This window comes from Manis pentadactyla, chromosome 2, assembly GCF_030020395.1.
Source record: "Manis pentadactyla isolate mManPen7 chromosome 2, mManPen7.hap1, whole genome shotgun sequence".
NCBI classification, from domain to species: Eukaryota; Metazoa; Chordata; class Mammalia; order Pholidota; family Manidae; genus Manis; species Manis pentadactyla.
The window spans coordinates 10,693,990-10,719,729 of NC_080020.1; the positions used below are offsets into that span (position 1 = coordinate 10,693,990).

Consider the following 25,740-nt stretch of genomic DNA (forward strand, 5'->3'; position numbering starts at 1 on the left):
TATTTGTGTGAATAAATAATCAGCCCAGCCTCATGGTATCATGGAGAGATAAGTGCATCTCATTACCACATAACATTCTTTCTGTACCTCTTTAAAATAATTTCTAGAAAGAGATAGAAAACCCAGAAAAGTTATTATGTATCAACTATATGCAGAGACTTCACTATGTCTAAGCTACTGTGCAAAGTGCTATGGGGAGTAAAACAGGAAGATAATCAGTCCGACCTTAATTTTTTTATAGTATATAAATAATAAAGTTAAGGAAAAAATGGTAAGTGTTGGAAAAGAATATAGTCCAAAGACAGTTATAAATCTAATCACAAAGTTTTGAAACTGGATAATTATATACTGATTCTATATAAAAACATTTAACTATACTATTACAGTACTATTTATAAAATACTCAAACGATATTAACATTTTTTAAATTTATAAGAATGTTGTTTTATATTTTTATTTTATTAAAGCATGCACATAGCTTAAAAAGACAAAAATTATTTAAAGACTTAAAACACAGCCATTTTCTGCATCAACCTTTCCTCCCCACCAAAAAAAGGAAAAAAAATTTTCAACTTTTCTTTATCTGTTTCTCCTGGTATTTACCTCCATATTGCTAATAATATGCTTTCAAACTATTTCACCACCCTCTTAAACAACTATATCTGGCTATCTTTGGGTAACTTACACATTTTTAAATAAACTCTTAATAGTGACATCTTTAAAAAATGCCTTTTCAGCTAAGCTAACCTAGCAGCTTGACACTTTGGGATGCGTCCTGGGAGAGTCAGTGAAGAGCCGGAACACCCAACGTGGGTGCCTTCTTACCCCTTGAACGTGCTCAGTCAGATAATGTTTCTCAGCCCAGCCTCATGACATCGTGGAGAGATAAGTGCATCTGATTACCGCATATCATTCTTCCTCCACCTCTTTGAAATAATAATACATTCTACTGATGTGATCTGAGGGCTTTGTTTCATGCAGTGTGTCGTGAAAAATTTATCCTATCTGTCTCCAAAGCAGAGATCTTTTTTCATCGTTATGAATGGAAGAAATTCAAAGGGTAAAGATACTCAGAATGCCTCTTCTTTTACCTTTCCAGCACGTAGTGTAGTCTCTAAATAAAGGAGGTGATCAATCATACTTAGATCCTCCTATGCGCTCTCTCTCTCTTCCTGACAATAGAAACAGTTAAAAATCATTGGGGACGGTGGAGGGGGGACTTGTTTGGGCAGTTCCCCAATTATGAACACACTATATATCAGCTACAAATAAACTAGAATGCATTCCCCCATAAAAACAGTGTTGAAATGTTTCTTTGTTCTCCAGACCAGCCTACAGAGCTGAAATGCTGTACATCTGCAGGAGTGCTCAGCTGAGGGGGCCCCAGAGATGCTGAAGGCACACATGTTCCAGTCACCTTCAAGAGCCAAGAAGTTTGACAGTGAGTCTCCTGTAGTTTCATTTCACCTAAAATGTCTCCAGCACTGTTATTAACCTGACCTGCCATGATTAAGGAGACCTGCTGGTTGACAACTACAGCCAGAGAGAGAGCAAGGTGTACCTATGAGAGGCTGTGGGGTAGAAGGGGAAGGTGTAAAGCCAGGGGCACAGGCCGCTCAGGCAGCAAGTCTCCAGGTGAGCAGGCTTGGCTACAGTCCACAGCAAAGGTGCGGGCAGAGTTGCATCCCCATGGCTGGGGTGGACCCAAGTTAGGAATTTGTAATTACTTGGGTTAATGACTAATCCTGGCATGGGGCTTTACCGTTTACAAGGCGCAGTCCCATCTGACCAGGACAACATAGTTATGACCGATTGATAGATGAGAAAAGTGGCACTTAGGGACATTAACTTGCCCAAAATGCTGCTAATGATTGGGGAGGAAGGACAAAAACTAACAAACCGAAAGGACCCCCATTTCAGGCCACATATCCTCTGATCACATACCAAAAAAGGTTTTTGAGGGTAAAAAACTCAAAAGGAACATTGAGGTCATTTGGGAAATGAAAAGATTTATTCACAGATAAAAGATGAATTACAGAATATTTAGCCAACCTCTCTCAGGCACGTGCTCTCTAAGATGATTTATACATTACCCATCTTCTTCACACACATTTGTATGGCAAGTCCTGGAGAAGTTGTTTCTCTTTATCATTAAAAGGCAAAAAATAAAATAAATGAAAAAAAAAAGGCCTGTTGGAGCTGCTGCCCCTGCCTCCACACTCACTCAGAGAAGCAGGCCACTGGCCAATACTCGGGAGGCCCAGGGATGAGGGAGGCCCGCTCATTATTCTGCCCTAAGAATGTTGAGCATTCGCTCCCTCCCACCCCAAATTCTCCTGCACAAGCTCCTTCTGCTGGGCTTTCATTCCAAATAGGAAAACAACAATTTCTGGCAAGCATGTATTGTGTCCTTGAAATAACATCACCTTCAAAAAAATAAAAGGGGAAAAAAGAGCAAGTCAGGTAGTTTTCTTCACTACTGTAGCTCTCGTTTTTCCTGGAACTCTTGCTAATGAATTCTTGGGCAAGGAAATAGCAAATACAGTTTTTACTGCAAATGATCAGGAGACCAAACACTTAAATTCTCAAAGATTATGAAACATCAACATCATGAAACAAGATAGTGATGAGGTGATAAAACAGAAGTATAAACTGCAATTAGATAGAGGAAAAGCAAAAAGTAGGACAATATATAGGAACTAAGTCCATACAAAATTCGAAAAAAATTATTCAGACATAAATTTAGTTCTAGGTACAGTCATTTTTATATTTAGATCCTTGAAACATCTTAAAGGTTTATTTGCAAAAAAAATTTACTATATTAGAATATAAAGTTCAATGCAAACAATAAGTGCAAGAAGTCTAGGTCATTAAGCAGACAAGTTTTCCGGGCACAAGAACAAACCACAATCAATTTTCAATGATCTATGTGTGTATCATCTACAGCCAATTTTCCATCCTAGCCCAGCTTCCTCAGGCCTGCCTGTTCATTCCATTAGCCAGCTGGTACATGCTGAAGGAATGTAAACTGATGATAATAGCAGCTTAAATAAAACCCAAGTGGGAATGCAAATCATCTTAAAATCATCTTAAAATCCCAAGCCAAACAAATTAGTTTTGAGTTATCTGGGTCTGAGTTTTTTTTGACTCACATAAATACACTGAGAGTTAACTGATATATATCAGTATATAGAAAGGGCAGCAAGAAAATGAAGGCAACTAAAATGAAACAGCAGAACTTGAAGGGCAAATTAAATAATGAACATAAGAAAATGAGATTTTTTTAAAGGAATAAAATCAGAGAAACGAAATACCAAGTAACAGCTCAAAAAAGAGAGATGGAGTATCTGGTCTCCAGCCACTGTTTTGAGAAGCAGTGAAGTGGTACGGATTGAATGTCTGTATCCTCCCAAATTCATGCTGAAACCTAAGCCCCAAAGTGATGTATTAGGAGGTGGGGACTTTGGGAGGTGACCAGGTTGTGGGGGAGCCCCCATGAATGGGATTAGTGCCTTGTAATGAGGCCCCAGAGCTCTTTCCCTCTTTGAACCATGTGTCTCACCAGACACTAAATCTGTCAGCACCTTGATTTCAGACCTTGAGCCAACAGAAGTACAAGAAATAAATGTTTGTTGTTCAAACCATCCAGTCTACGGTATTTGTGCTACAGCACCCTGGATGGACTGAGACAGAAAGCTAGGAACAAATGACTGAACACTAGGTACTTCCAATATTTTGTGCTTCCCCCAGTCTTTAAAAAGGTACTTTTGATCAACTAACTGTAAAGTACAGTATCTGTCACATGATAGATGGAAAAAGAAGTTCAAATAAGGCAATGAGTCATGTAAGACGCCTCTGAAGGTCTTGATGTGTTCAAACAAGCGTGACTTGGTGACAAGCACAGACTTAGAAAACCAGCAGAAATGGGTGCAGCACCACTGGCTGCTGTGACTGGAAGGCATGTGACAGGCTAGTGTATACCTATGCCGAAGGCAACCAGCTTCACATCTTTATCCACCAGAATATGGGTGGAATTTAAGAGAAACTTTATTATAGCAATCGAAATTTTTTCCCATAATGGAGTGATAAGGCTTGAAGTGAGAAAAGGAACAATATTTCATCTTCAGGGAAGAACCACAGAGCATTGTGATAAAAAATAGGGACAGATGATTCGGATCCCTGCTGGACATCTGCAACAGCTGCCTATAGGCTCATAAACCCTCAGCAGTGATTAAAGGTGATTTAGTCATCAAGAGGATCGGCAGAAACCATAGGACAGTTTGGATTCTGTATTACTTAGTATTTTGATTAGATATGTGAAGAAACTCAGGCCATGCTTGTTTAATTTCAGAAAACATCAAATTGTCTTGATTTACCTGTCAGCTATACAGAAAAGTAAGAAAAGGTTTCTGAAGGTGAAACTCAATAGGAACATTGAGGTCATTTGGGAAATGAAAAGACTTACTCACAGATAAAAGATGAATTACAGCATATTTAGCCAACCTCTCTCAGGCACGCGCTCTCTAAGATGATTTATACAGTGAGCAAGGCCCTTTCCTGAGGAGGCTTACTATTAGGGATTCTCTATCAAATTAAGACCTATATATATACTTTAGAAACAAATGCTGGATTACCTTGGATTTTGTGGGGAGGGAGCCCCAAATATCTTTATAATATAAAAAAAGGTTGCTTAATTTTTTAAAACAATTTTGCCAATAATACACTGGAAGACAATAGAATAGCATGAATTTAAAAAGAGGATTAAGGAGATTTTTAAATTTCAGGGCGACATGGACCAAAAAAGAAAAAAGTACTATTTTAAGCAATGCTGGAAAAAATCAGTCAAAGATGTGGATTGCTTTTTACTATGATGATAATAACCTTACAGGGTTGTTATGAGGATAAAATAAGGTATTTTGTTTCGATCCAAGTGCTTGATATTTGTAAGAAGCATTAAGAAATATGATAGGGATTTCTTACTTGCCTAAACTCCTAGAGGTCAAAGAACTTACCTTTTTCATCTTAGTTTTCCCTAAACCAGGCACACGGTCAGTACTAAATTAAGATTTGGGGAATGAATGGATTGTGGGTGTACATAAGACATGACAAAAATGCAAGTATTTGAAAATAAAAATGCTGCATCTGAAGCCAGAATGGGAGATGATAAGTGAGATGAAGAGGCAAAACAAGGAAGCGGAAGACAAAAAGTCAGACCACGTGTCCCTGGGCAAAGAATGTGACAAGAAACGGCCATAGCCCATTGAGTCCTACCCTGCAGTGGACAGATATGAACAGGAGCACCACAGCACCGCAGAGTCGGAATAGCATCAAATATTGGGTCATAGTGGGTAACAGCAGACACCAAAGACATGGAAACCCCTGTCAGAATGAGGCTGAGCTGGAATTTTTCCCTGGGGAGTGAGGTCTTTAGATCTCTAAGGCTGCTTGTATATCTTAGCAAGATTTCATAGTAGAAAACACTTTTCCCTCAGTGCACCACCAATCAGATAAATGACCTTTGTTTAGCTTTTAATATTCTTTGCTTTATTATGCAAATGGACCACCTTATTCATCTATGTTAACATTCTCTAAACTGCATCTCTTAGTGAAGACGCTAAACAGTGCTTTGAAATGAAGGGCTCAGTGCTGGAGTCCAAGCATGCTAATACAGAGAGCTCAGATGTTAAGGTCGGGGGCTACCGGCCTGTCTCTTCAAGGCCTCACCAGACATTATTTGCTTTGTGGAATTACCACAATTTGGGGCGTTGGCTTTGCTGGTCCAGAAGTCCAATTTGGCTAGGATACCCAGTCCAACAGCGGCTCCTTACTTGCCATTACTTGCATTGTGGAGTTTCACTTAGGTTATACTTTCTGTCCAAACAGCTCTCCACTGTAGCCACATCCTTATCACCAGACATTCAGGTCAGATTTTATCTTTTACCTCCCTCTTTGATCCACATCAGTAGATGTAAACCACTCCACTGAGAGGCAGATAAAGTCATGCATGGCATATTTCTACATATTTAAAAGTTATATAAAATAGTTAATAAGCTAAAAACTATTAAAATATATTCATTCCTCCTACCTTGACAAATATGCCTTCATTACAACAAATAAAAAACATGTGTAAAGCTTTATTTTTAAAAATGATCCAAAGTCAGCAAAATATTAGAGATAACAGAATTAACTTATTGCACATTGATTATTCTGTTAATAAGTTGGAGATATTTGGATGCATACAGAAATAGACATACATAATCCATATATATACTTATTCCATAAAATTTACTTGCTTGCCTTAATTTCAACAAGACCACTAGTCATACTGTTATAAACCAAGATTTTTACATCAGTTATGTTCTATGGACTGTAATAATCTCAAGTATTAAAAACAAAATGGAATTGTTTTCTATGTAGGCAAAATGTTAGCATATTTGTCAAGATATTAATTACCTTAAATGTAAAAAATTGAAAATTAAAATGTATTTAAATTTCCCAGTAAAATAAAATGATGAATCATCATCAAACTTCTTGTATTTTCTATATAGACCTACACATATACAAATATATGAGCAAAATGATTTAACACTATAAATGTTACTCAGCCTCCATGTATAATTATTCTTAGAACTCCAGAACTGTGAACGAAACCCTCAGACAAGCAAGAAAATGGAAGTTTAGCACTACTGAGAAACAGTATTTTCTTAAGGCACAATCTATTGCATTCATGCTGAGGACGTTTTACCGAGTTAATGTGTCTTTTCTCTTCTAAGCACTGCTGAGGCTCAAATCCTTCCTGTACTCTAAAGTAGTATCCGCTCCAAAGTCAACATTGGGACAAGCCACCCATCTCCACGGACTCAGGTTTCCTTTCATTCAAGGACACAGGTCAAAACATGAAAAAACAATGTTTCTGGATTATGAATTGCCCTGAGCACCAGTTCCCTAGTAACAGGGATCTACCTGTGTTTGTGATACATGGGGCTGCCCTTCTTGCCCAGGTTCAAGGAAATTCTCCTTTGAATACTGACATAATAGGCATTTAATGTGCATCACTGGGGATGTGATGAAAAAAAATAATGGCAACAATACCTAGGTACCATTGCACTAATCCTCACAGCTCCTCTATGTAAGTATTACTTCAGTGATAAAGAGAGAAGGAGAAAGTAAGGGAGAGTGAAGAAACTTACCAAGGCCACAACAGCCCCTGAACAATGGGGCTGGGCCGGACCCCAGGGAGTCAGCTGAAGGGCCCCCCCCACTCCCGATCTAATTAACCCTTTCACAACAGCCAAAAGCCTTGATCCCAACCTTCCAGGAGCTCAGTCTAGTGAGACTGAGGCAAGTAAAGGGATGGCAGCAATATTCCACTGCTTTTACTTGTGTTCACAACAGCTGTTGTAGTGAAGATGCCATGCTCCTAGACTCGAAGTTCTCAAATCTCCACTGCCACCCACGGTAGGTGACTTCTGAGGATGGGTTATAATAGAGAGATGAGTTCTTCAGTTAATGGCTAATAGGTAGAATAGGTAGGCTGATTCTTACTAGTTTAGCTCTTAAAGGGAAACCTTGTCTCTCAGTTCATAAGACACTTCACTGTAGGAATGACTGCATAAATAGCCTCATTTTCAAAGTAGTATTTTTATAAACATTTACCTTAAGTCTAATTATGGAGACACACAGGAAATTCAGTGATTCATTTTCAGTTCATATTATAAGACTTAATTAAATGTGCCATGATAAATTTTATGTTGTTATTAAGAAAAGCATCTCTTACCAAGAAAAAAAAAACCACTTTGTGGAGGTGAGATGGGGATGGTGGAGAATTAACTTAGAAAATAGTAAACTCTAAACAAAAAAGCCTGTGAATTATACCATACCAGGCTTTCCTAATCATTACATGCTTTTAAAAAAAGTTTTCATTTAAAAACATATATAGGAACTGGTCTCCTGAAGATACTATTTGAAGATAAATAATTGACCTGACATTAACTGAACATCTTTTTGACAGGCCAACTATTAAGTTAAAAGATATATGTATATATGCCCTCCTGAAATATTAGTTGGGAGAAATAAACCCACACAAAGAATATAAGGTCAGAATTATTATTGAGCTCTTTTCCCCCATGGAAGTACTTTGTTATTTCTGTAAGAAAACAGGTGCTCTGAAGAACAGAACTGATGAAAAGAAAGCTGCATGGAAAAAGGTTCAGCATCCAGAAAGAAGGGTGTGGAAGGGCGCCAGTGTCAGAGAAAAGAGACGCTCATGCGGCAGCTACTTAAATTTAGTGGCAGATAGGAAAATACGGCAAAAGGCTGAAAAAAAAGAATGTAATGTAAAATTCAAACTATCACCGAGAAGCTGGTCAAAATGCAAAAAGGAAAAATAAAAAATCACAACTGTTCAAAAGAAAGTATTGTAACATAAAGCCTCTAACGCGTGCCTCTACAGTGTTCTTTAATGGGGGTTGAATTTGGCATACTGTCTTTGATAAATACACCACATACCAGAAGAATCACCTCACCAAATGTGTGGTCTATAAATCACTCTCTTAATCCTAAAAGAGCTTTATTTCATACAAGTGATGTGCAGTTCTCTGCAGAGTGTCCTGAACAATGCTTCTGAGTTTTTGGATCTCGGCCCGAGGATGCCTATTCAGCACAAAGTCTGGTCAGCCTGCTGAAGCAATTTCCTTCGGTTGTGTGTCAAGGCTGCAGTAATCTGATAGAAAACAAGATGTCCACCCCGTGTAGATCTCAGTGTCTGATTCAAGAAATGATTCTAAACTATAAGGAAAGCCAAGAGCCAAGAATAGAAAAAAAATGAAGAAAGTTCCAGAATGTGTTGGCTTTCCTAATCATTACATGCTTTAAAAAAAAGTTTTCATTTTAAAACATATATAGGAACTGGTCTCCTGAAGATACTATTTGAAGATAAATAATTGACCTGACATTAACTGAATTAAACAGTTTTTAACCCAGGAAGAAACATACTACTTCTAATTCTTAGAAATGCAGCAATGCCCAATGAGATGGGAGAGAAAGCCTGCACTCCAAGCCAGCACAGGTTCGATGGCTGTTGGCCTCTCAGGGCAAGGCAGAGTCCAGCCAGAGAGGCAAGAGGTGACAAAAGAACCCATGAAATCGGGGTGCAGCCCACTCCAGAGCAGTGTGCTTCCCTCCTGCATGTGCACTGCCAGCCCTGGGCCTCATCCTGACTGCCAGGTGTTTTCTGTCTTTCACACTCTTAAGTATCAAAGAGTACTTTGAGAGATATGGCAGTTTCCCCACAATACTGGCAGGGAGGGTGTCTGAAAAAACAGTATATAAACACACAGACAGTATTTTCTCTATCAGTAATTATAGGCAAGAAACTACACAAAAATAATGTACTGAAATTGATCAGTAAATTCTTGACTATTTATAAACCTTCTAATGTTAAGGTTCAAGTTGTCTTTCAGGGGCTAATTAATTTAACAATGATTTTAAGTAGGACAAGGCAATTTTTAGTCCTATTTTCCAATTAAAAAAATATTAGTTAATATACATACAAGTGCTTTGGGAAAAAAACCTTCTATATTTCTATAGTGCAGTAGTTATCAGAAGTAAGAAATTACACTCACAAACCTAACTTTGAGAGTGGTATCCCTTTGAGAAAAACATTTATAAAAGTTCAAAGTATTGAACTTGGATGGTCCACTGAATGAGTGAGCCAAAACGGCACAACTGTGCAAATAAGGTTTTATATTTACTTACAAAGACCCCAGGGATGCTTCCCTTGTAGCTGGCAGACTTGTAGAGCTCTGGTGCAATGTGAACACATTCTTTCAGATGCTGAACTGAGCAGCCCAGAAGGGACCACTAGAAAAGCTGCAGAGGTAACTGAAGGGGACGAAGCTGCACATGAGGACTAATCACTATAGGAGAAGAGCCCAAAACATCGATAATTCCATTACTGGGTAATCCAACCTCTCAGTTTATATCATACTAAACAAACAATGTATCAAATGCCAAGAGAAAGAATGCATAGAGAGTAATACATATGATGATTTTGGCATCAGAAGCCAGCTGCAAGACAATCAAGAACTAGTGTACTCTGCAGTAGCACTTTATTATTGACTTCTCAATTATTTACACCATGTGATGATATAGCCAAGAAGGAAAATATGAAAGCATGTTCCAGTGTGGATGTTTTACCATGCATTTCACAAAACATCAAAACCTTAAAAAAAAAATCTTCCCCTGTACCTTCATGTGTGCTGTGCTTTAAGGGGCTGCACACACTAGAATCATCTTGTCTATTGCTGAACACGATCCATCCTTGGGGATGAAACAGCAGCTGCAGTTTGGACGGCACAATGCTAACTGTGTTAAAAATGGAACAGGTACCAAATTGAGACTGCAGGCGAAATTTTGAGACAGATCATGCTGATTATCCAAACAGCATAATTTGGCCTGCTCCCAAGGTCTGATAAACTCTTATGCTTACAAAAAAGGGCACTGCATTTTCAGGACAAATGTTCAGGACCATACTTTCATCTCTCACTTGAAATACAAAACAGCATCCTAAGTTCCTAACTCTTCCTTAGCATTTGCTTGATAAAAACTTGGGGCGTATACTACATTTCTATATTGTTGCCTACACAGTGTTTCCAGAGAGGCCACAAATCCAAGTATTTGCAAGGCTCTTTTTACTATAATATGTAAGGAAACAAACCAAAATGAATTAAAATGCTCAGATAAAGATCCACTAAACACAATACTATGAAATGTAAGGTAAAAGTTTCCCACATATTATAGTTTGAGGTCATCTAGTTTAACTTTATGATATAAAGCCAAGTGAATTATGTTTTAGAGAGGTTTACAATTTGGATAAAACTAATTATCTTTTTTTTTTTTTGAAAAGTTAACTCAAAATTATCAATGTATTTTTCCCCCTAGGATCTAGGATAGCATGTTTTAGACATCCTGGGGAAGAATTATGACAGGATAGACTATAATTACGGTAGTTCAGCCCAGAATCATTACAAAACCATGAGGACCAGCACTAACACGCCCCCAGTGCTATGCACATTCTACTACTCAGAGGAGAAACCACCTCCAGACAGCCAATAGCTTACAGGAAATTTGGTGCTGGCTGAACTCAGGGCAGTGCAACTGGAACTTGTTCAGCCTGGAAAATGTTTCTTGAAGTAATTTGCTGTGATTGCTTACTCAGGGAAAAATGAAAATCTATATAGAATTACCAAAATCATTAACTTCAAAGCATGATAATAAAAAACTTTTAATCTGGAAACCATGTTTTATGTTGAAAAACAGTGCAGTATTATGGGAGTCAGTTCCACTAGCCAACTAGGTGCTCTTGGGTGAATTATGTACCCTCTCTAAACACCCTTCCTCTCCATCAAAGGAGATTCAAGTGCTGGTTCACAGAAGCAAAGTGAGGGCAGAAAAAGATGAAAGGTGTTAAAGGGCTTTCTTTGTATTGACGTTTCTTGGGAGGGACAATGTGAACTTGGCAAAACATTTTTAAAAATTTCAACATCTCCTTTCATTTATATTCTCTAAAGTAAAGCTTCAAGAATGTTAATTTTCATCCTTTGCATTATTCCTTTGTGATGCAATGTTGAGGATTACTTTTTGGTCCAAATAATAAAAAGAAGTTCTACCTTTGCATGGTAAAGTCAGAGAAAATTTCTTATGTACAATGTACTTGATATCAAAATAATCAGCCTGCTTGATGGAGCTAACCAGGTCTGTTGATGAACCTGAGATTTTAAAAGGTTAATAGGGAAGTGGGCAGAAACCATTCAGAGTTACCTCAGACTGCCATGACCTATGAAGCCAATGGTGGCGGGTTCTTCAGCTTCCAAAGAGTTCATTGCTTTTATTCTTGAACTAGGTCTGCACCATGTGAAGCGGGCAGTTGGGTAACTTCCCTGTGAATGTGAGCAACACAGGGACACATCTAGATAGTTCAAACTTCAGAGAATTTATTACCTGAGAAATCCAGATTGGGGAGAATTACCCAATAATTGTTCTATCTTTATACATTCCCTAGCACACCTCTTGATGCTTTTTGAAGAGTGATGATACAATGCCTACTTTCTATGTCTGAAGCAAGGACACATTCAAGTCACCCTCAAAGAGCTGCCAGGATGGAAGGAGCGGAGTCCCAGTTTGGCTACTTACTAGTTCAATTACACATATATAGTTACTTTGTAATTACAAAGTACAAACAAATGTATAATTTTAGGAAAAAATTTTAAAAGGTTTTACAGCATCTCTAGTTGTATTATCTGTGTGAACTAAAGCACACAGATACTGCATAATAGTATCTATCACGTGCACAGTGATTAACAGCACAGTGTAATATCTCATTGACCTTTACAAGAACCCTTGCAGTTATTGTTCCTTTTTATTTGCTAGGCAACGAAGGCTTAGGGACGCAACTTGTCCAGGGTCACCCTGAAGGGGGTACACCTGATTCTGACCTTGACCTTTCAGACTCCATATCTAGAGTCCTTTCAGCTAACACACCTTATTTCATTCTACCCTTGAAGATGTTTTCTACATTTTGAGGATGATCAGAGTACATCTGTTTTGATGTACGGCTTTGGTACAACATAGGTTAAAACGTTAAAACAAATGTAAAGATAATGCCAATGAAGTTTAATAATAAGGAAAATGAGAGTTTTATGAACTAAGTATTAGTAAACCTGTATCTGGGTACTTATAATTCATTGACTCTTTATAGTTAAGATTTACAAAAACAGCCGTTTCCAACACATTTCAGCTTAAATTTAGAAACAACAGGAATTACTGGTCAACAGTTTTGTCTCTCAAACTCAACTCTTTGGAGCATATGCTCTGGCAAAGCTTTGTTCTCTCTGTATGTACCTCCGGAAGGAAGGTAACAGAGGCAACATCGTGGACACTGAAAGCTGAGCCTCAGGGGTCAGGCAGTCTTGGGGTCACATCCACTTACTAGCTGTAAAGCGCAGGCTAGTTACTCCTCCAGGCCTCAGTTTCCTTTTCCATAAATGGGAAAAACTCTACCTTGAAGGAGGATTAAACTGGTTTTCCCACTTGGCTTGGCCCATCAGTCTTCTCACTTTACAGTCACAGTTACGTGTCTGTTAGGCCGTCTGCTTTTGGCTAGAAATAAGCCTAGTTGGCTTCCTCATGTTCTGGCTTGTTCTGAAGCACATTGCTCTCAGATGGGGACTTACTAGAACTTTTAGAACAGGAAAATAGAAAGGGAACCCTTGGCTTGCTGGCACAAGTCTGAGCAGCAGACAGTGACACATCTGTAGGCTGACACTTCAAAAGATATTCTCAGCAGAACAGTTTCTAATTTTAAGGCTTTAGAATCCCCATTTTTTTCCCCATTCACTTAAGGACAAAGTGAAATCTTTGTCATGTAAACAAATAAACAAGAAACAGGAAAAATAAATCATAGAACCAAGTCCAGAAGGCTTAGATGACAAGGTCTGATGATAAATCTAACTCATTTACTTTGATAAAGAACATGATGATTGTACTCTTTATTCCTCATCTTCAGGGAATGAGATGATAACTGACACTTCAGTCCCTAGTTTTATATTAAGTGCTTTTGAATACAAATACAATATTCCAAGCACCAGGATTCCGACTTAAGTATGCAGAACAGCATAAGCAAGCAAACCAGGATGTGAGACATCTTTAAGTGAGGAATCTCACTGATGTCTGACTCTTAACTTGAAATCTGAGTTCCAATTAAAATTTGTTCTGAGATCCCATATATGAAATCTCTTACCAAGTGCAGTGATAAGAAATTAAGAGTTGTGGAACACATGCTCATGTGGATCCAAAGGAAAACTGGAAGAGCCTGCTCATTTTATTGTGGAGCCAATGTGATAAAAATGACACAACAGAGGTCAAATTATAGAATACTCCATTTAACTCTGTTTTGGCCATGTGATACTGTTTTACAGTAAGAAATTTTTAGTGTTCCTCCCATTCCTGGCACAAAGCTCCTAAAAGCCCATGGAATATCCTAATTGGCGAGGGCAATAAAGGCATCTCTGTTAATGGTGAAGAGGTGATTTAGGAAAGCCCTAGGTAACAGGATGGGGGCTGCCAGTCAGAGGAACCAACCAGGGGATTAGAGGGCAGGAATTTTCAGCCCCACCCCCACACTTCTGGGCAGGGAGAGGTGTTGGACATTGAGTCGAATTACCAATGGCCGATGATTTAATCAACCTTGCCTATGTAACGAAGCCTCCATAAAAACCCAAAGGACAGGGTTCAGAGAGCTTCCCAGTTGGGGAACATGTGGTGAGTCGGGGAGAGAGAGGGCCTGGAGATCGTACACATACCTTGCATGATGTGCCTCTTCATCTGGCTGTTTATCTGTACCCATTATCATAAAACTAATTAACCAAAGGATGTCTCTCTGGGTTCTATGAGTTGCTTTTGCAAATTAATTCAACTAGAAGAGGGTGTAGGGACCTCCTATTATAACCAGTAGGTCAGAAGCACAGGAAACAATCTAGATTTGTGATTGGTATCTGAGGTGGTAGAGGGAGGGGGGAATGTAGTCCAGTGGAAATGGGCCTAAAACCAGTGAGATCTGACACTGTCTCCAGGCAGACAGCGTCAGAATTGAATTAATTGCTTGGTGGTTGGCAAACACATTGGAAGCCTTCACACGCAATCAAGCTATATAAAGCCTGGGATTTCTGACAATTTTCCATCAAAGCAAGGGAAAGTCCATTTCCAATTGCAAAATAAAACCTAAGCCCTGTACCTGTTAACCCTATCAGATTTTATTTTTTAAAACATTATTGATCTGTGAACTCTCGCAGTCTGAAACCATGCAGCAGGTATATAAACTAGGGCAGGTGCTGACAAAACAACCAACAGCAGCTGCTTGGGGGTTCAGTTCTCACTAATGTGGGATATACTCACTTGCACCAAATGTGGCCTTCCAGACTCAAAGTCGTACGTTCTTGAATGTACATAAACATGCACAACTCTTAGCTCAGTGACCTCTCTGGACTCACCTCTCACCTGGTAGACCCACCTGTAAGGTCCGCTTGGTTCCCACTGTGCAGTCTACCTCTTTGGCACTCTTTGCCTGCTTTGGTCATGACCACCTTTTGCCTAAAGGAACTCCTACGTCTATCTCCTCCCTGATAGTCCCTGCCTTCATTCCTGCACAGTACTCATTGTTAACTAATTCTGTATTTTGCATTTAGTTTTGTTTATTGTCTAACTCTACTGGAATATGGGCTCCCTTCTCTGCACCATTTCCTTCCTATTGTGACAGTTACACCCAGACACTGACATGCAAGCATGCATTCATTCATTCACTGAGTAAATTTTAATGAAAGCCTACTGTGTGCCTGGCACTGTTTTAAGTAGGCAAACAAGCTTAAAGCCCTGGCCCTCGGGAAGCCTATATTCCAGTGGAGTTAGACAATAAACAGATAAATACATACATAACATTAGTTAACTGAGTACTATGAAGGAATGAAGCGAGGGCAGGGAGAGGAAATGACGGAGGTTTGCATATAGGTGTAAATGCAATTTTGGAGAAGGCAGTTGCAGTTATGCAGCCTCTAGATGGTCCTACGGATCCCCACCTCCTCATAGTCATGTCCTTGTATAAGCTCCTCCTCTTCAGTATGGACTGGACTTACCAACTCAGTTCTAACCAACACAATCGGGCAGAAGTGATGAGATGTCACCTCTCAGATTAGGGTATAAAAAGACTATGGCTTCCATCTTGAGTTCTCTCTTTCCTGCACTGCTTGCTCTGGGGAAAGCCAGAGGCCATGGCACAAGTTCAGTGCCATGTGAGCAACTTGGAAGCGAGTCATCTCCCATTCGAGCCTTGAGATGACTGCAGCCCAGGCCACAACTTGACCGCCACCCTGTGGGAGACCCCGAGTCAGATTCTTGACCCACAGAAACTGTGAGAAATGTTTTGCTTTCGGCCACTATGTTTCAGGACAATGTGTTGTGCAGCAATGGATAACTAATACAGAGGTCAGGGATGGTCCCACTGAATAAATGACCTTGGAAAGAGACAGGCCATGTGAAGACTTAAGGGAAGAGAGTTTAGAGAAGTAAAAGGCAAGTGCCAAGGCTCAGAAACGGGAACATGCTGGGCATAATATGAAAGCAGTGACAAGGCCAGTGTGGCAGAGTCACAGGTGACGGTGTGGAAAGACACCACGGGGACTAGCTGGTATACGCCAGCTTTGAGCACTCCCATGGATAATGACACATAATCAATACTATGAAGGCTACTCTTTGAACCATCACTAGTTGGCCTAAACTATAACCAATATAGCAACAGTAACAGTAATAGCTTATATCTGAATATCTAACTATCCTAGGAATTGTGTTAAGCACTTGATTTCATTTATTCTTCACAATAACCCAATAAAGTAGGTATTGTTACTAGCCCAAATGCACGGGTAAGGAAACCTCAGCTCAGGAAGGTTAAAACACTTTCTCACATTCACAAGTTAGGAAGTGGTGGCCCCAAGATTTAAACCCAGCCCTCTGACTTCAGAGTCCCCCGCTGCCTTTACACGGTTTCAGCTCCAAAGAGATGCACCTCGAATGAAACACTCTTTCACCACTTATAAAGTAAAAGAGAAAAAAACAGCCTGAGCCTCAAACCATTGTTTAAGCTAACAGACCCATTCTCTGACTAGAAGCTCCAAGAACTTTGATTTTTCTCTTGAGTCCTGATAGCAGAGTTAGTTAAGGCACTATCTTTTATTCTTTTGAGGTTTAACCCTTCAGCATAGTAAACTTTAAAAAGCACATAGGCGGCTTTTCTTTTTGAAATATATTAAATGCTTTGGGTAACAAATATAGAATTTACTGAGGATTAATATTCTTAGATAAAATATCAATATATTCTATTTTATGCAATTTTATGCTTAGCTGACCTAGCTTGAGCCTGGCTTCCTAGCAGGATCCAGCTATCTGGCACTAAGCCAGGTGTCCATCTGCTATAGGAACTTGCTTTTCCTTCCTGCTTAACCTTTGTCTTAAAGCTTGGGGAAGATTATTAATTTCTGTGTGAATCAGGAAACACACAATCCATTTAACTTTGATTTTTATCTATATTCTACTATTAGGGATGCTATTTAAAATATCTTTTTTAAAAGCAATGGCTTTCACAGACTGACAACCTTCCATACAGGAGGTCACAAATTTGTATTATAGGCCAGCCTTGGGCTAGAGGAAACAAAAACAAAAAATAACAGAGGCTACTAAGGTTTCTGTTTTCACGTTTTCACCTAGAAGAAATGTGAATGAAACCAGCATGTTCAACACCATTAATGATATTATAATAACATTAATAGCTAACACTGATGGAAAGCATGCTACATGGGTCCGATAGTATCCTACGCACTTTGAATATATTACCTAAATTAACAGTTACAACATCCCAATATGTTTAGTATCATTGTTATCCCAATTTTACAGATGGGAAAACTCAGGCACAAAGAAGTCAAACAGCTAAAATGTCTAGAGGCAAGACTAAGACCCAGGCAGTGTGTTCCAACAGCACAAGCTCTTAACCCCTACACTACACTGCCTCAGTCATTTAGCCTGAAAAGATGTGCAGGATTCCAAGCACATTAAATTCTGCTTCTAAGAAAGATTTACCTTTCTCAAAAATACAAAAAAACTGAAGTAAAAAATTTTAAAGCCCCATTAAAATAAACTCCATATAGATACACATACATATGTATCGTATACATACATATATTAGCCAATCCAAACCTCTTACAATATCCTATTGTCCCACACAACTCATATTCCTTGTATCAAAATACATATACAGATTAAAAGTGATAAATTTAGGCATTGAGAAAAACCACACACACACACACGCGCAGACACACACACTGCTTTAAGTTTATTCCTTTTAAAAAGGTTCATCATTTTGCTTTTTCATTGCTGAATAATCCAGGTTCACCTCTTGGAAAATTCTGGGCATATTCTCATTTACCCTTGGTCTCTTATTTCTCTGCTCAGATATCACCTCCTCAGGAAGGTTTTCTTTACCACGCCATCTTTCAGTATTGTCTTCTCACCACCATCATTGCTCTACTTCCCACTTATATCACTACTTTAAACTACATTATCTGTTTGTGCATTTGTTTCTTTTTTATACCTGCCATTAGAATATAAATTGCATATGGGTCATCTTGTTCTGGGCTGTATCCCTAGTACCTAAGCTGTGCCTGTATAAGTATGTGTTCAGTAACATGTATGGAATGAATGAATGAAATGTTCCCTTTGAGGAGAGTACCACACTGTCCTTACCTCGTCTCCCCACCCCTACCTGTCCATAACCCCTGAATTTACATCCTTGTAAAGATGTGAATCCTTCTGGCACAGGGCAGTGGGGGAGAGGGGATAGGAATCCTGCCATAGTGGGTTTGGTGGTGAGCAAGGGGTCAGAAAATAACGGGGTGAAAGACATGTATATGGGGCCATTTTAACCCTTCTCCTGCCTTTACCCTGAGACAGAATTTATCTTCAAGTACTGTAATTCTTTTTCAGCAGATTTTTGTATCCATTCTTTTATCTCCATTCCTACAACTATGCCCTTTACATACACCTGGACTGTTTCAAGTGCCCCTAACTCACTGCTGTTTTCCTATTTGTTTCCACTCACGCATTCTGTAAAGACACAGGATGAAAACATGAAAACTTCAGGGCATTCTCTCCCTCAGGAATCTTTAGTAGTTCCTCTACACTGGGAAAGAGGAAACCATTTATCCTGGAACACTCTATCTTACAAGACAGCCAACTTCAATGCTCCATGAGTTCTGGAAGACAGGCTATGACCGTCCTGCTTGCGGCTTCCAGGGCTTAGGGCAGGGCCAGCAGAGAGGGTGCTCAGGAACAATCACTGCTTCAATAGCATCTCTCACTCATTCTTTCTGCGTTCATACAATGCTCCACGCTGCACATTAGGGCACTTTATCGTAAATACAATTTATTTTCATTTGCAGGTATATAATTCTTTGTCTACCCTCTCTAAAATCACATTAAGGCTTTTAAGGACAGCCCTGTATTATATTCTCTTATTTCTACCATTTCTCAAGCCTGCACCATCACAAGGTGTGTTATTTCTGTACAGAGATCCAGTAATGCAATCTTTGGAAAGAATTTCATTATGAAAAGAATACAGATCACAGAGTAACTGCACCGGGATAATTTAAAGAGTTTCAAAGAGCAAACAAAAAATCAACATTAAGAGTTCTGGCACAGAAGGGCTGGGTTTGGGGGTCTTTAAAGTACTTGAAAGCAAACTGATGGATTTGGTAATCTTCATAGAAGCCCAGTTTGAAGGATACCACAAAGATTGTTTCTGACTTTAAATTATGCTAACCAAAAAATATGACTTGTCTAGCAATCTGGAGACTGCCTACAATGTTAATAACATGTTTAGTGGAAACATACAAAAAAAAATGGGTGGAGAATGGTGGGCCATAGGACTCGATATACTTCCATACTTCTTGAAATGCAAGGCACTCTTCTGGCTGGAATAGTATTAAATGGTCCATTTTTTATGTAGAAATCTTTTTAGCTCTACAGAGATTTTATAGGCACCTGTACGTTACACCAACTAATTAGAGCACTTAGATGTTACAGCTATATGCAATTTATAAATAATTAGTTTGTAAAGTGCTTTGAAAATGAAAGTGCTATGCAAGTACTCAAATTATCATATACTAAAAGCCCTTGGTATATATAATCATTTTATTTAATAACTCGCTCTTTAAAAGGCATAGTATTTTACAGCTGAACAGAATTTCTGATCTTGAGTCATTAATATTAGTTTATTTAGAGTGAAAAGCTATTAGGGAGTAAAACCAGAGATACCGATCAAGTTATTTTTTCACTTTGTCTTTCATGTTCATCTCCCCCACCCTTTCGTAGACCAATTCAGCCTTCCCTTAGGTTCTTGAGATCTATGCAGATTCCTTCCACTTAATAGACTCTTGGTTATCCTGCCTACCCTGCCCTGTTTTCCCCTTTCTCCCATGTGTCTTCTGAAGGTGTTTTGTATGGACCTGTGAGTTTAGGGCCACCCTAAACAGTTTCAAGACAGTGAGACGCATGATCGGTGGTGCCAAATCCTGTTAGTAGCAATGAAGCCGCGAGGATATGGCAGGGGGTCGTATTACCAACATGTACTGCGATTACCTCAGTCCACTACCATCATTCTACACTTCTATGGCCACTAATTAAACCTGGCTTTCATCTCTTGACAGGTCTGGTTCAGAGGTACTAAACTTCACGTAAATAAACCTGCTTACTATCCCACAGGACTACTCACAGGCAACATTTAAAAAAGAAGCAGAGTTTTTGACCCTTACCCACTTAGCCCTTCAGGACTCCTTTGCCGTCAAGTGCTGTTTTCCTTACACTGGCATTAGCCTCTTACTAGCAACCAACAGTCTCCCTACACTGGCCCATGACTGTTATCTTTCCTCTTCCCTGCTGCCATGTAAACTGAGCAGCCCAACGGCCTACAGTAATATTTTACTGGAAAACCCAAACCAAGCCATTCTCCTGTACAAAGAACGTTAATGTTTAGCCTTCTTTAGCCACTAAACTAACATGCCCACTGCCCAGCGACCTCGTTAACGACAAGTGACATTTTTCTGTTCTCGTGTCTTATTCAACATGCCCTCTTTGAAAGCCTTGGCTTTCATGACCTTATTTTCTAGACTTTCCTACCAAGTCACTGGTTGTTCCTTTTCACCTAACCTTTAAATACTGAGTTTGCTCAAGGCTTGGTCTTGAGCCTACTTTTTTTCACTCTCCAGTTTTTATGGATTATATCATATTTATAGCAAGAACTTGCAGAGTTTATCTCCAGCTTAGAAAGAGTTCCTAGTCTTCAACTCACTCATGTACCACCATGTTCAAAACAGAACTTTTGATTTCAGTCACCTTCTCCACCTGCTGGCCTATTTTTTTCTTAAGCTTCCCATTTCAGGAGTTCGACCCCAAACCTAGGTTGGAGTCATCTTTCTGTTTCCTCACCTTCCACATGTACTTCCTGAGGTCTACCAATACAGTTCTAAATAGAAATGCACCTCTAATCCATCCTCTTTTCTCCATCTCTAGCTTATTGCCCTTCCAGGCCACTGCAGTTTCTTTGCTTCTACTCTGGCCTCTGTACAATTCATTCCCCCACACTACCACCAAAATATTCAGGTGTCATCCCCAGTGTACTTAACATCCACACTATCCACCACCCCAGTTTTTCTTCCCATCAAATCCACATGGGATAGAGCCTTCTCCTCTTTACCATGCAAGATATGCAAATCTCTCATACCTTTATTTCCTCAAACCACCAGTTTTCCGCTTCAAGACTTCTGAACATGCTACTTCCCCAGAATACTTCTTCTTTTTGCAGTTAGGTCTTTCTTCTCCTGTAATCTCTGGAAGATAATCCCTACCTTCCATACCTAAAGCAGATTCCCCTCTTGTGTTTTCTATCTTGACCCTACATTTGTTTTTCAAATTGCAACTTAAAACATTTTTTCCCACTCCTTCTATGTGTGCTCCATGGCAATAAGACCCGTGTCTCGTCCACTAGCATACCTACCCCAGGAACTGGTAAGTATTAGGTGCTCCATAAATAAAGAAGTATATTTATTTAAAGAAGCTGAGTGTAGTAAATGCAGGCTCTATAAGTAGCCTAGTAAGGCTACTAGTAAGGCAAGAGGTGTGATGTGAGTGAATAAATGGCTCCATGTCATAACTACCCACATGGATTCATCTAGTATTCACTACCTATCAAGCACTGTGCTGCAGGTTAGGGTAGTGGGTAAATAACATAGGAACTAACAATAGCACAGTAAATTCAAGACCAGGAAACACAAGAGTATAATGAAAGCACTGCAAGTACCCAACCTAGGGTGGGGAGTCTGACACGTATGCTATCTAGAGTATGGAAGTGTGTAAAGGCTCCAAAGCACGGAGCACGTGTGTGTGTGTGTGTGTGTGTGTGTGTGTGTGTGTGCGTGCGTGTGCGCGCGCGCGCAGTGCGATGCTCAGGTTCAAAGGCTGACAGGTATTTAGGGTGAATTAAGTCATGGTGGAAGAGGTGACTCACTCATATTTTAAGTTACAAAAAAAAAACACCTCACTTTCCTCAATGGAATTCTCCTTTCTCCCAAATACTGCTTCTTTTATGAAACCTTAGGCTACACTTACTTACCTAAGGAACAGAAATGTTACCTGGTCAGCCTGATTTTCTCCTTCTACAATATAATTAAACTGTCTTGACTTACTTAGGTCATTTCTGACCAACAGTGTCCTGAAACTAAAGCAGTTAACTGGTATCTATCCTATAAATGCTACCACAATGATGGAACCTGTCACAACCTAAAATTCTCAAATTATTCCCCACGCTGGCCCAACCAACCAAACACAGCAAAGGTTGCAATTCTTTCATGAATTACTAAAAAATATCTAGCAAGAAGCCAAGTTATCCCTCTACTCCCACTTTCTTTCCTTTTTTAAAAAATCAACCAGTTTATCTGGGGTGATGCTTGATTGCATCTCTTCCTCTTCCCCAATCACAGCCATGAATGCATAGTCCCTTTAAATCCCTTGATCAAAGACCTTGTCTAGACTCCTGATTTTCTCATAGTTTCTTCATTTTCAATGTTGGCTAACACTCAACCTTGAGTACCAAGAACAGAAACCACTCAAATTAGTTTAAATATAAGAGGGAATTTATTAGAAGAATACAAAGGTTTCTTGCAGGGGTTCCAACAGCCGTATTGGATTAAAAGCTAGAAGCACACCTTTCTGAAGGACAGATCATGTTGTGATCACAAGCTTCTACTTCTGGGTTTTGCAAGATCACGAAGAGAATATTCTAGAGGAGAGTCCTTCCTGTATAGTGCATAAGGGACTAGAATGTGGATTCATTTCTGCTTGCTTTCTGATCCTTATAGTCCTTTATGCTGGCCTCAAATTTGTCAAGCACATGCTGGCAGACATTCATGAGCTCATTCAGGCCTCTCTGAAATGGCTCAACAGCTGGAAGAGCACCTCGGGTCTGAATGCGTAAATTAATTTTGCTCTCTGAAGGATGGGTTGTAGTGTAACCACAAAATTCCACTTCCGGGTTCTTCATGATCATGTAACGAAGGGAATTTCCTAGGGTATGGTCCTCTTCATGCAATACAAATGTCACACAGTGTCTATCTGTTCCAGCTGCCTGGACCATTTCCAGGGCTGTCTTCCTCTTGCCTTCAGCCATTGAGGTCTTCAATCCAGATATTTTTCTACACACATATTTTTTATAAAAATAAGATCATACTGAATATAGTTTTGTAGCTAGCTTTTTTTTCACTTACTGTATCACAACGAAACACTTCATTACTCTTAATGCACTCCAGTTATACAGAACTATTAGCATTAGCCCCTTACTTTCCTGCTTCCACATATTCTATGGATAAATATTTAATTTACTGCTTCTAATTTCTCCCTTCTCCATTTGACTGTCCACATAGGGGAGTCCACAAGGGGGGGTTTCCTTAAAACGCATTTGAATGTTTGCTAAAATACTCTTTTGGTATAGTCACAAGAAAGGAATAGGGTTAGAACAGGATGGGCCCTGCTAGAGGATGAAAATGAGTTTAAAATAGCAGAAAACCACTGATTATCAACATACAGGCCCAACTATGGTTTCCATTTGCAGGAGGTAAGAAAACTAGAATGCAAAGCCTGGGAAGAGTCAATCAAGCAGGAGGCCGAAAAAGAAAGCGCACAGTGGCCTAAATGACAGTCTGCAGAGCGGAGGCACTACAAGGACTAAGGCCTGAATGACCACACCAGTGCCATCATTCCGGCAACTGTGGCCTGGTACGTGATTTTATACGTTAGCTTTACTTACTCTTGCTGCTCTACTTGGGGGTGGGCGGTTTGGTTTGGTACCTAACTCTGGTTCCACAACTTGTCTTCCTTGATATCTAGCACTGAGCGTCCCTATTCAAACACATCCACGTCTCCCCGCCTCTCTTCCCAGTCGGGGCCCTCTCTGTCCCCCACCCAAGGCGCCCACTTCCCTCTCTTTCCTGGTCCTTCCAGCTAAGCCCTCGCCGCCAGGTCGGGCCGCGGAGGCTAAGGCCCCAGCCGGCCGTGGGCCCCTCCGCCACCGGCTCCCTCGCAGGGCGCGGTCGGCTCCCCTCCGCCCGCCCCTTCGCCAGCCGCTGCCCGGCCGTTACCTCTCCAGCTCCTGGTCCTCTTCCATGGCGTAGCGGTTTTTGGGATCCTCAGGTGGTGCTGGCCGACCGAAGGCTCTGCCCCATACCTCGTACCGTGCGGCGAAGCAGGAAGGAAGGAACAACAGTCGGAAGGAGCGGAGGACGGAAGGAGGGAGGCGGAGCCGCAGCGGCGCGGCGAGGCCCAGCCACTGGGCGGGGCGTGCAGGCTCCGTCCCCGAGGCCCCGCCCCCGGCGCGAGGAGGGCGGAGACACGGCCCACGCGGCGCAGCTGGCGCTCGGGGTGGTAGCCCGCCCGCGGAGGTAGCGCGACTGAGGTGGGGTCCGGCCTCTGCCTCACCGCGAGGCCGAGACCGGTGTGTGGACCCCTGAGCTTAGCCCACGGCACCTTCCCTGAGGTGATGGCGAAGGGGGCGGGGCCTTACCTGACGCCTCCGTATCACCTTCCTTCTTAGGGAGGGAATCTGGCCTCGTCCTAACTCACTGCTGCACCGGTGGGGGATGGTGTTACTCTCAAGCACCCCCTAACCCTGAGTTTGGGGGCGGTGGGTATGAACGACAGGTTTAAACTAGAGTCCGCCAATACACCTTGACGAATTCCACGACAGAGTAGGATGGGTTTACGAGGGCAGGTAACTGTTTCATTCGGGATCTTGCAACTGCATATCTCAAGTGGGTCAAAGGACAAGCGTTTGTTTTTATTTCTGGGGGCAGTGAGAGTTGGGAAGAAAACTCCTCCCCACCCCGCACCCCCGGCCTCCATTCTTCCGCTCCTGGAATCTTTTATACTCCTGGAGTATGCAGTCCTCCCTTGCTTTGGACTTCCTCTTTTCTCTAGGCTTCTTAAACCTCCTCACCTTCGGAACCTCCCTCTCACTTTTGTTCCCAGGTGCCTCTGCTCCAGCCTGGGCAAACTTCCACCACCCAGGCTCGCTCTCTGCCCTCCTTTTGCCTTCCTACCTCTTCTCTCACCTCCCCTCAGGTGTTTTTCTTCGCTAATAACTGTGGATGAAAAGGAATCCTAGAGCAAACTCCAGAAAAGAGTTTTTATTTGAGCCAAGGTTTAGCACAGCTTCTGCGGAAACACAGCCCTTCGGTAGAAAAAGTGCTCCGCAGAGGCGAGCTTTCTTACAAGATCATATACGTTTTCTAACAAAGAATATGTCATGATGTCAAAGTTACGGTCTCAAACTACGAGTTAGCACGTACAGAAATGGTCATTACGGGGTATTTCTTTGATCATTATCTAGGCACAAGGCATTCCCCTGAAAACTATCCCAACATGAAGCAGATGTACGTTTGCCCTACAGACCATAAATTAGGCCTTTGTCTTAGATAATCCAAGCATTAAGGCCAGGCACTTCTTAGAAACGTTCATTCTTAATATTTCTTGTTGACATAACCCCTTCTCCTTTCCTCGCTCTCCTGCTCTCCTCACCCCGGTCAGCCCCAGTCCCTA

The 25,740-nt window shown here is 40.7% G+C and overlaps 2 protein-coding genes across 4 annotated transcripts in view; both read right to left on the reverse strand.

The window, feature by feature from the left end:
* LOC118928298 (protein POLR1D-like) overlaps positions 1-24,424 on the reverse strand; it is a 40,170-nt gene extending 15,746 nt beyond the window's left edge. Inside the window, exons 1-2 of one of the 3 annotated variants that reach the window (XM_036917361.2) lie at positions 24,285-24,424; positions 9,757-9,882 (exon numbers count right to left, since the gene is read on the reverse strand). Coding sequence is in view for 1 of the 3 variants with exons in the window: in XM_036917360.2 (XP_036773255.1) it covers positions 24,285-24,310 (26 nt within the window). In the remaining 2 variants the exon portion in view is untranslated. Of the gene's footprint in view, positions 1-825; positions 876-9,756; positions 9,883-24,284 lie in introns of all 3 variants that reach the window. The other 2 variants (XM_057490086.1, XM_036917360.2) reach the window with 2 other exon arrangements.
* On the reverse strand, positions 22,763-24,417 carry LOC118928297 (DNA-directed RNA polymerases I and III subunit RPAC2). The gene is made up of 2 exons (XM_036917359.2): positions 24,285-24,417; positions 22,763-23,342 (listed from the first exon to the last, which is right to left on the reverse strand). Exons 1-2 carry the CDS (start codon positions 24,308-24,310, stop codon positions 22,967-22,969), a joined length of 402 nt encoding a protein of 133 aa, XP_036773254.1. The 5' UTR covers positions 24,311-24,417; the 3' UTR covers positions 22,763-22,966.
* Positions 24,425-25,740: the final 1,316 nt, after the last annotated feature.

Excerpts from the sequence above, each read along its gene's own strand:
- LOC118928297 (XM_036917359.2), bottom strand. The coding sequence starts at position 24,310 with ATGGAAGAGGACCAGGAGCTGGAGAG. Across the intron at positions 23,343-24,284 it reads GAGGACCAGGAGCTGGAGAG|AAAAATATCTGGATTGAAGA; the intron begins GTAACGGCCGGG and ends ATATGTGTGTAG.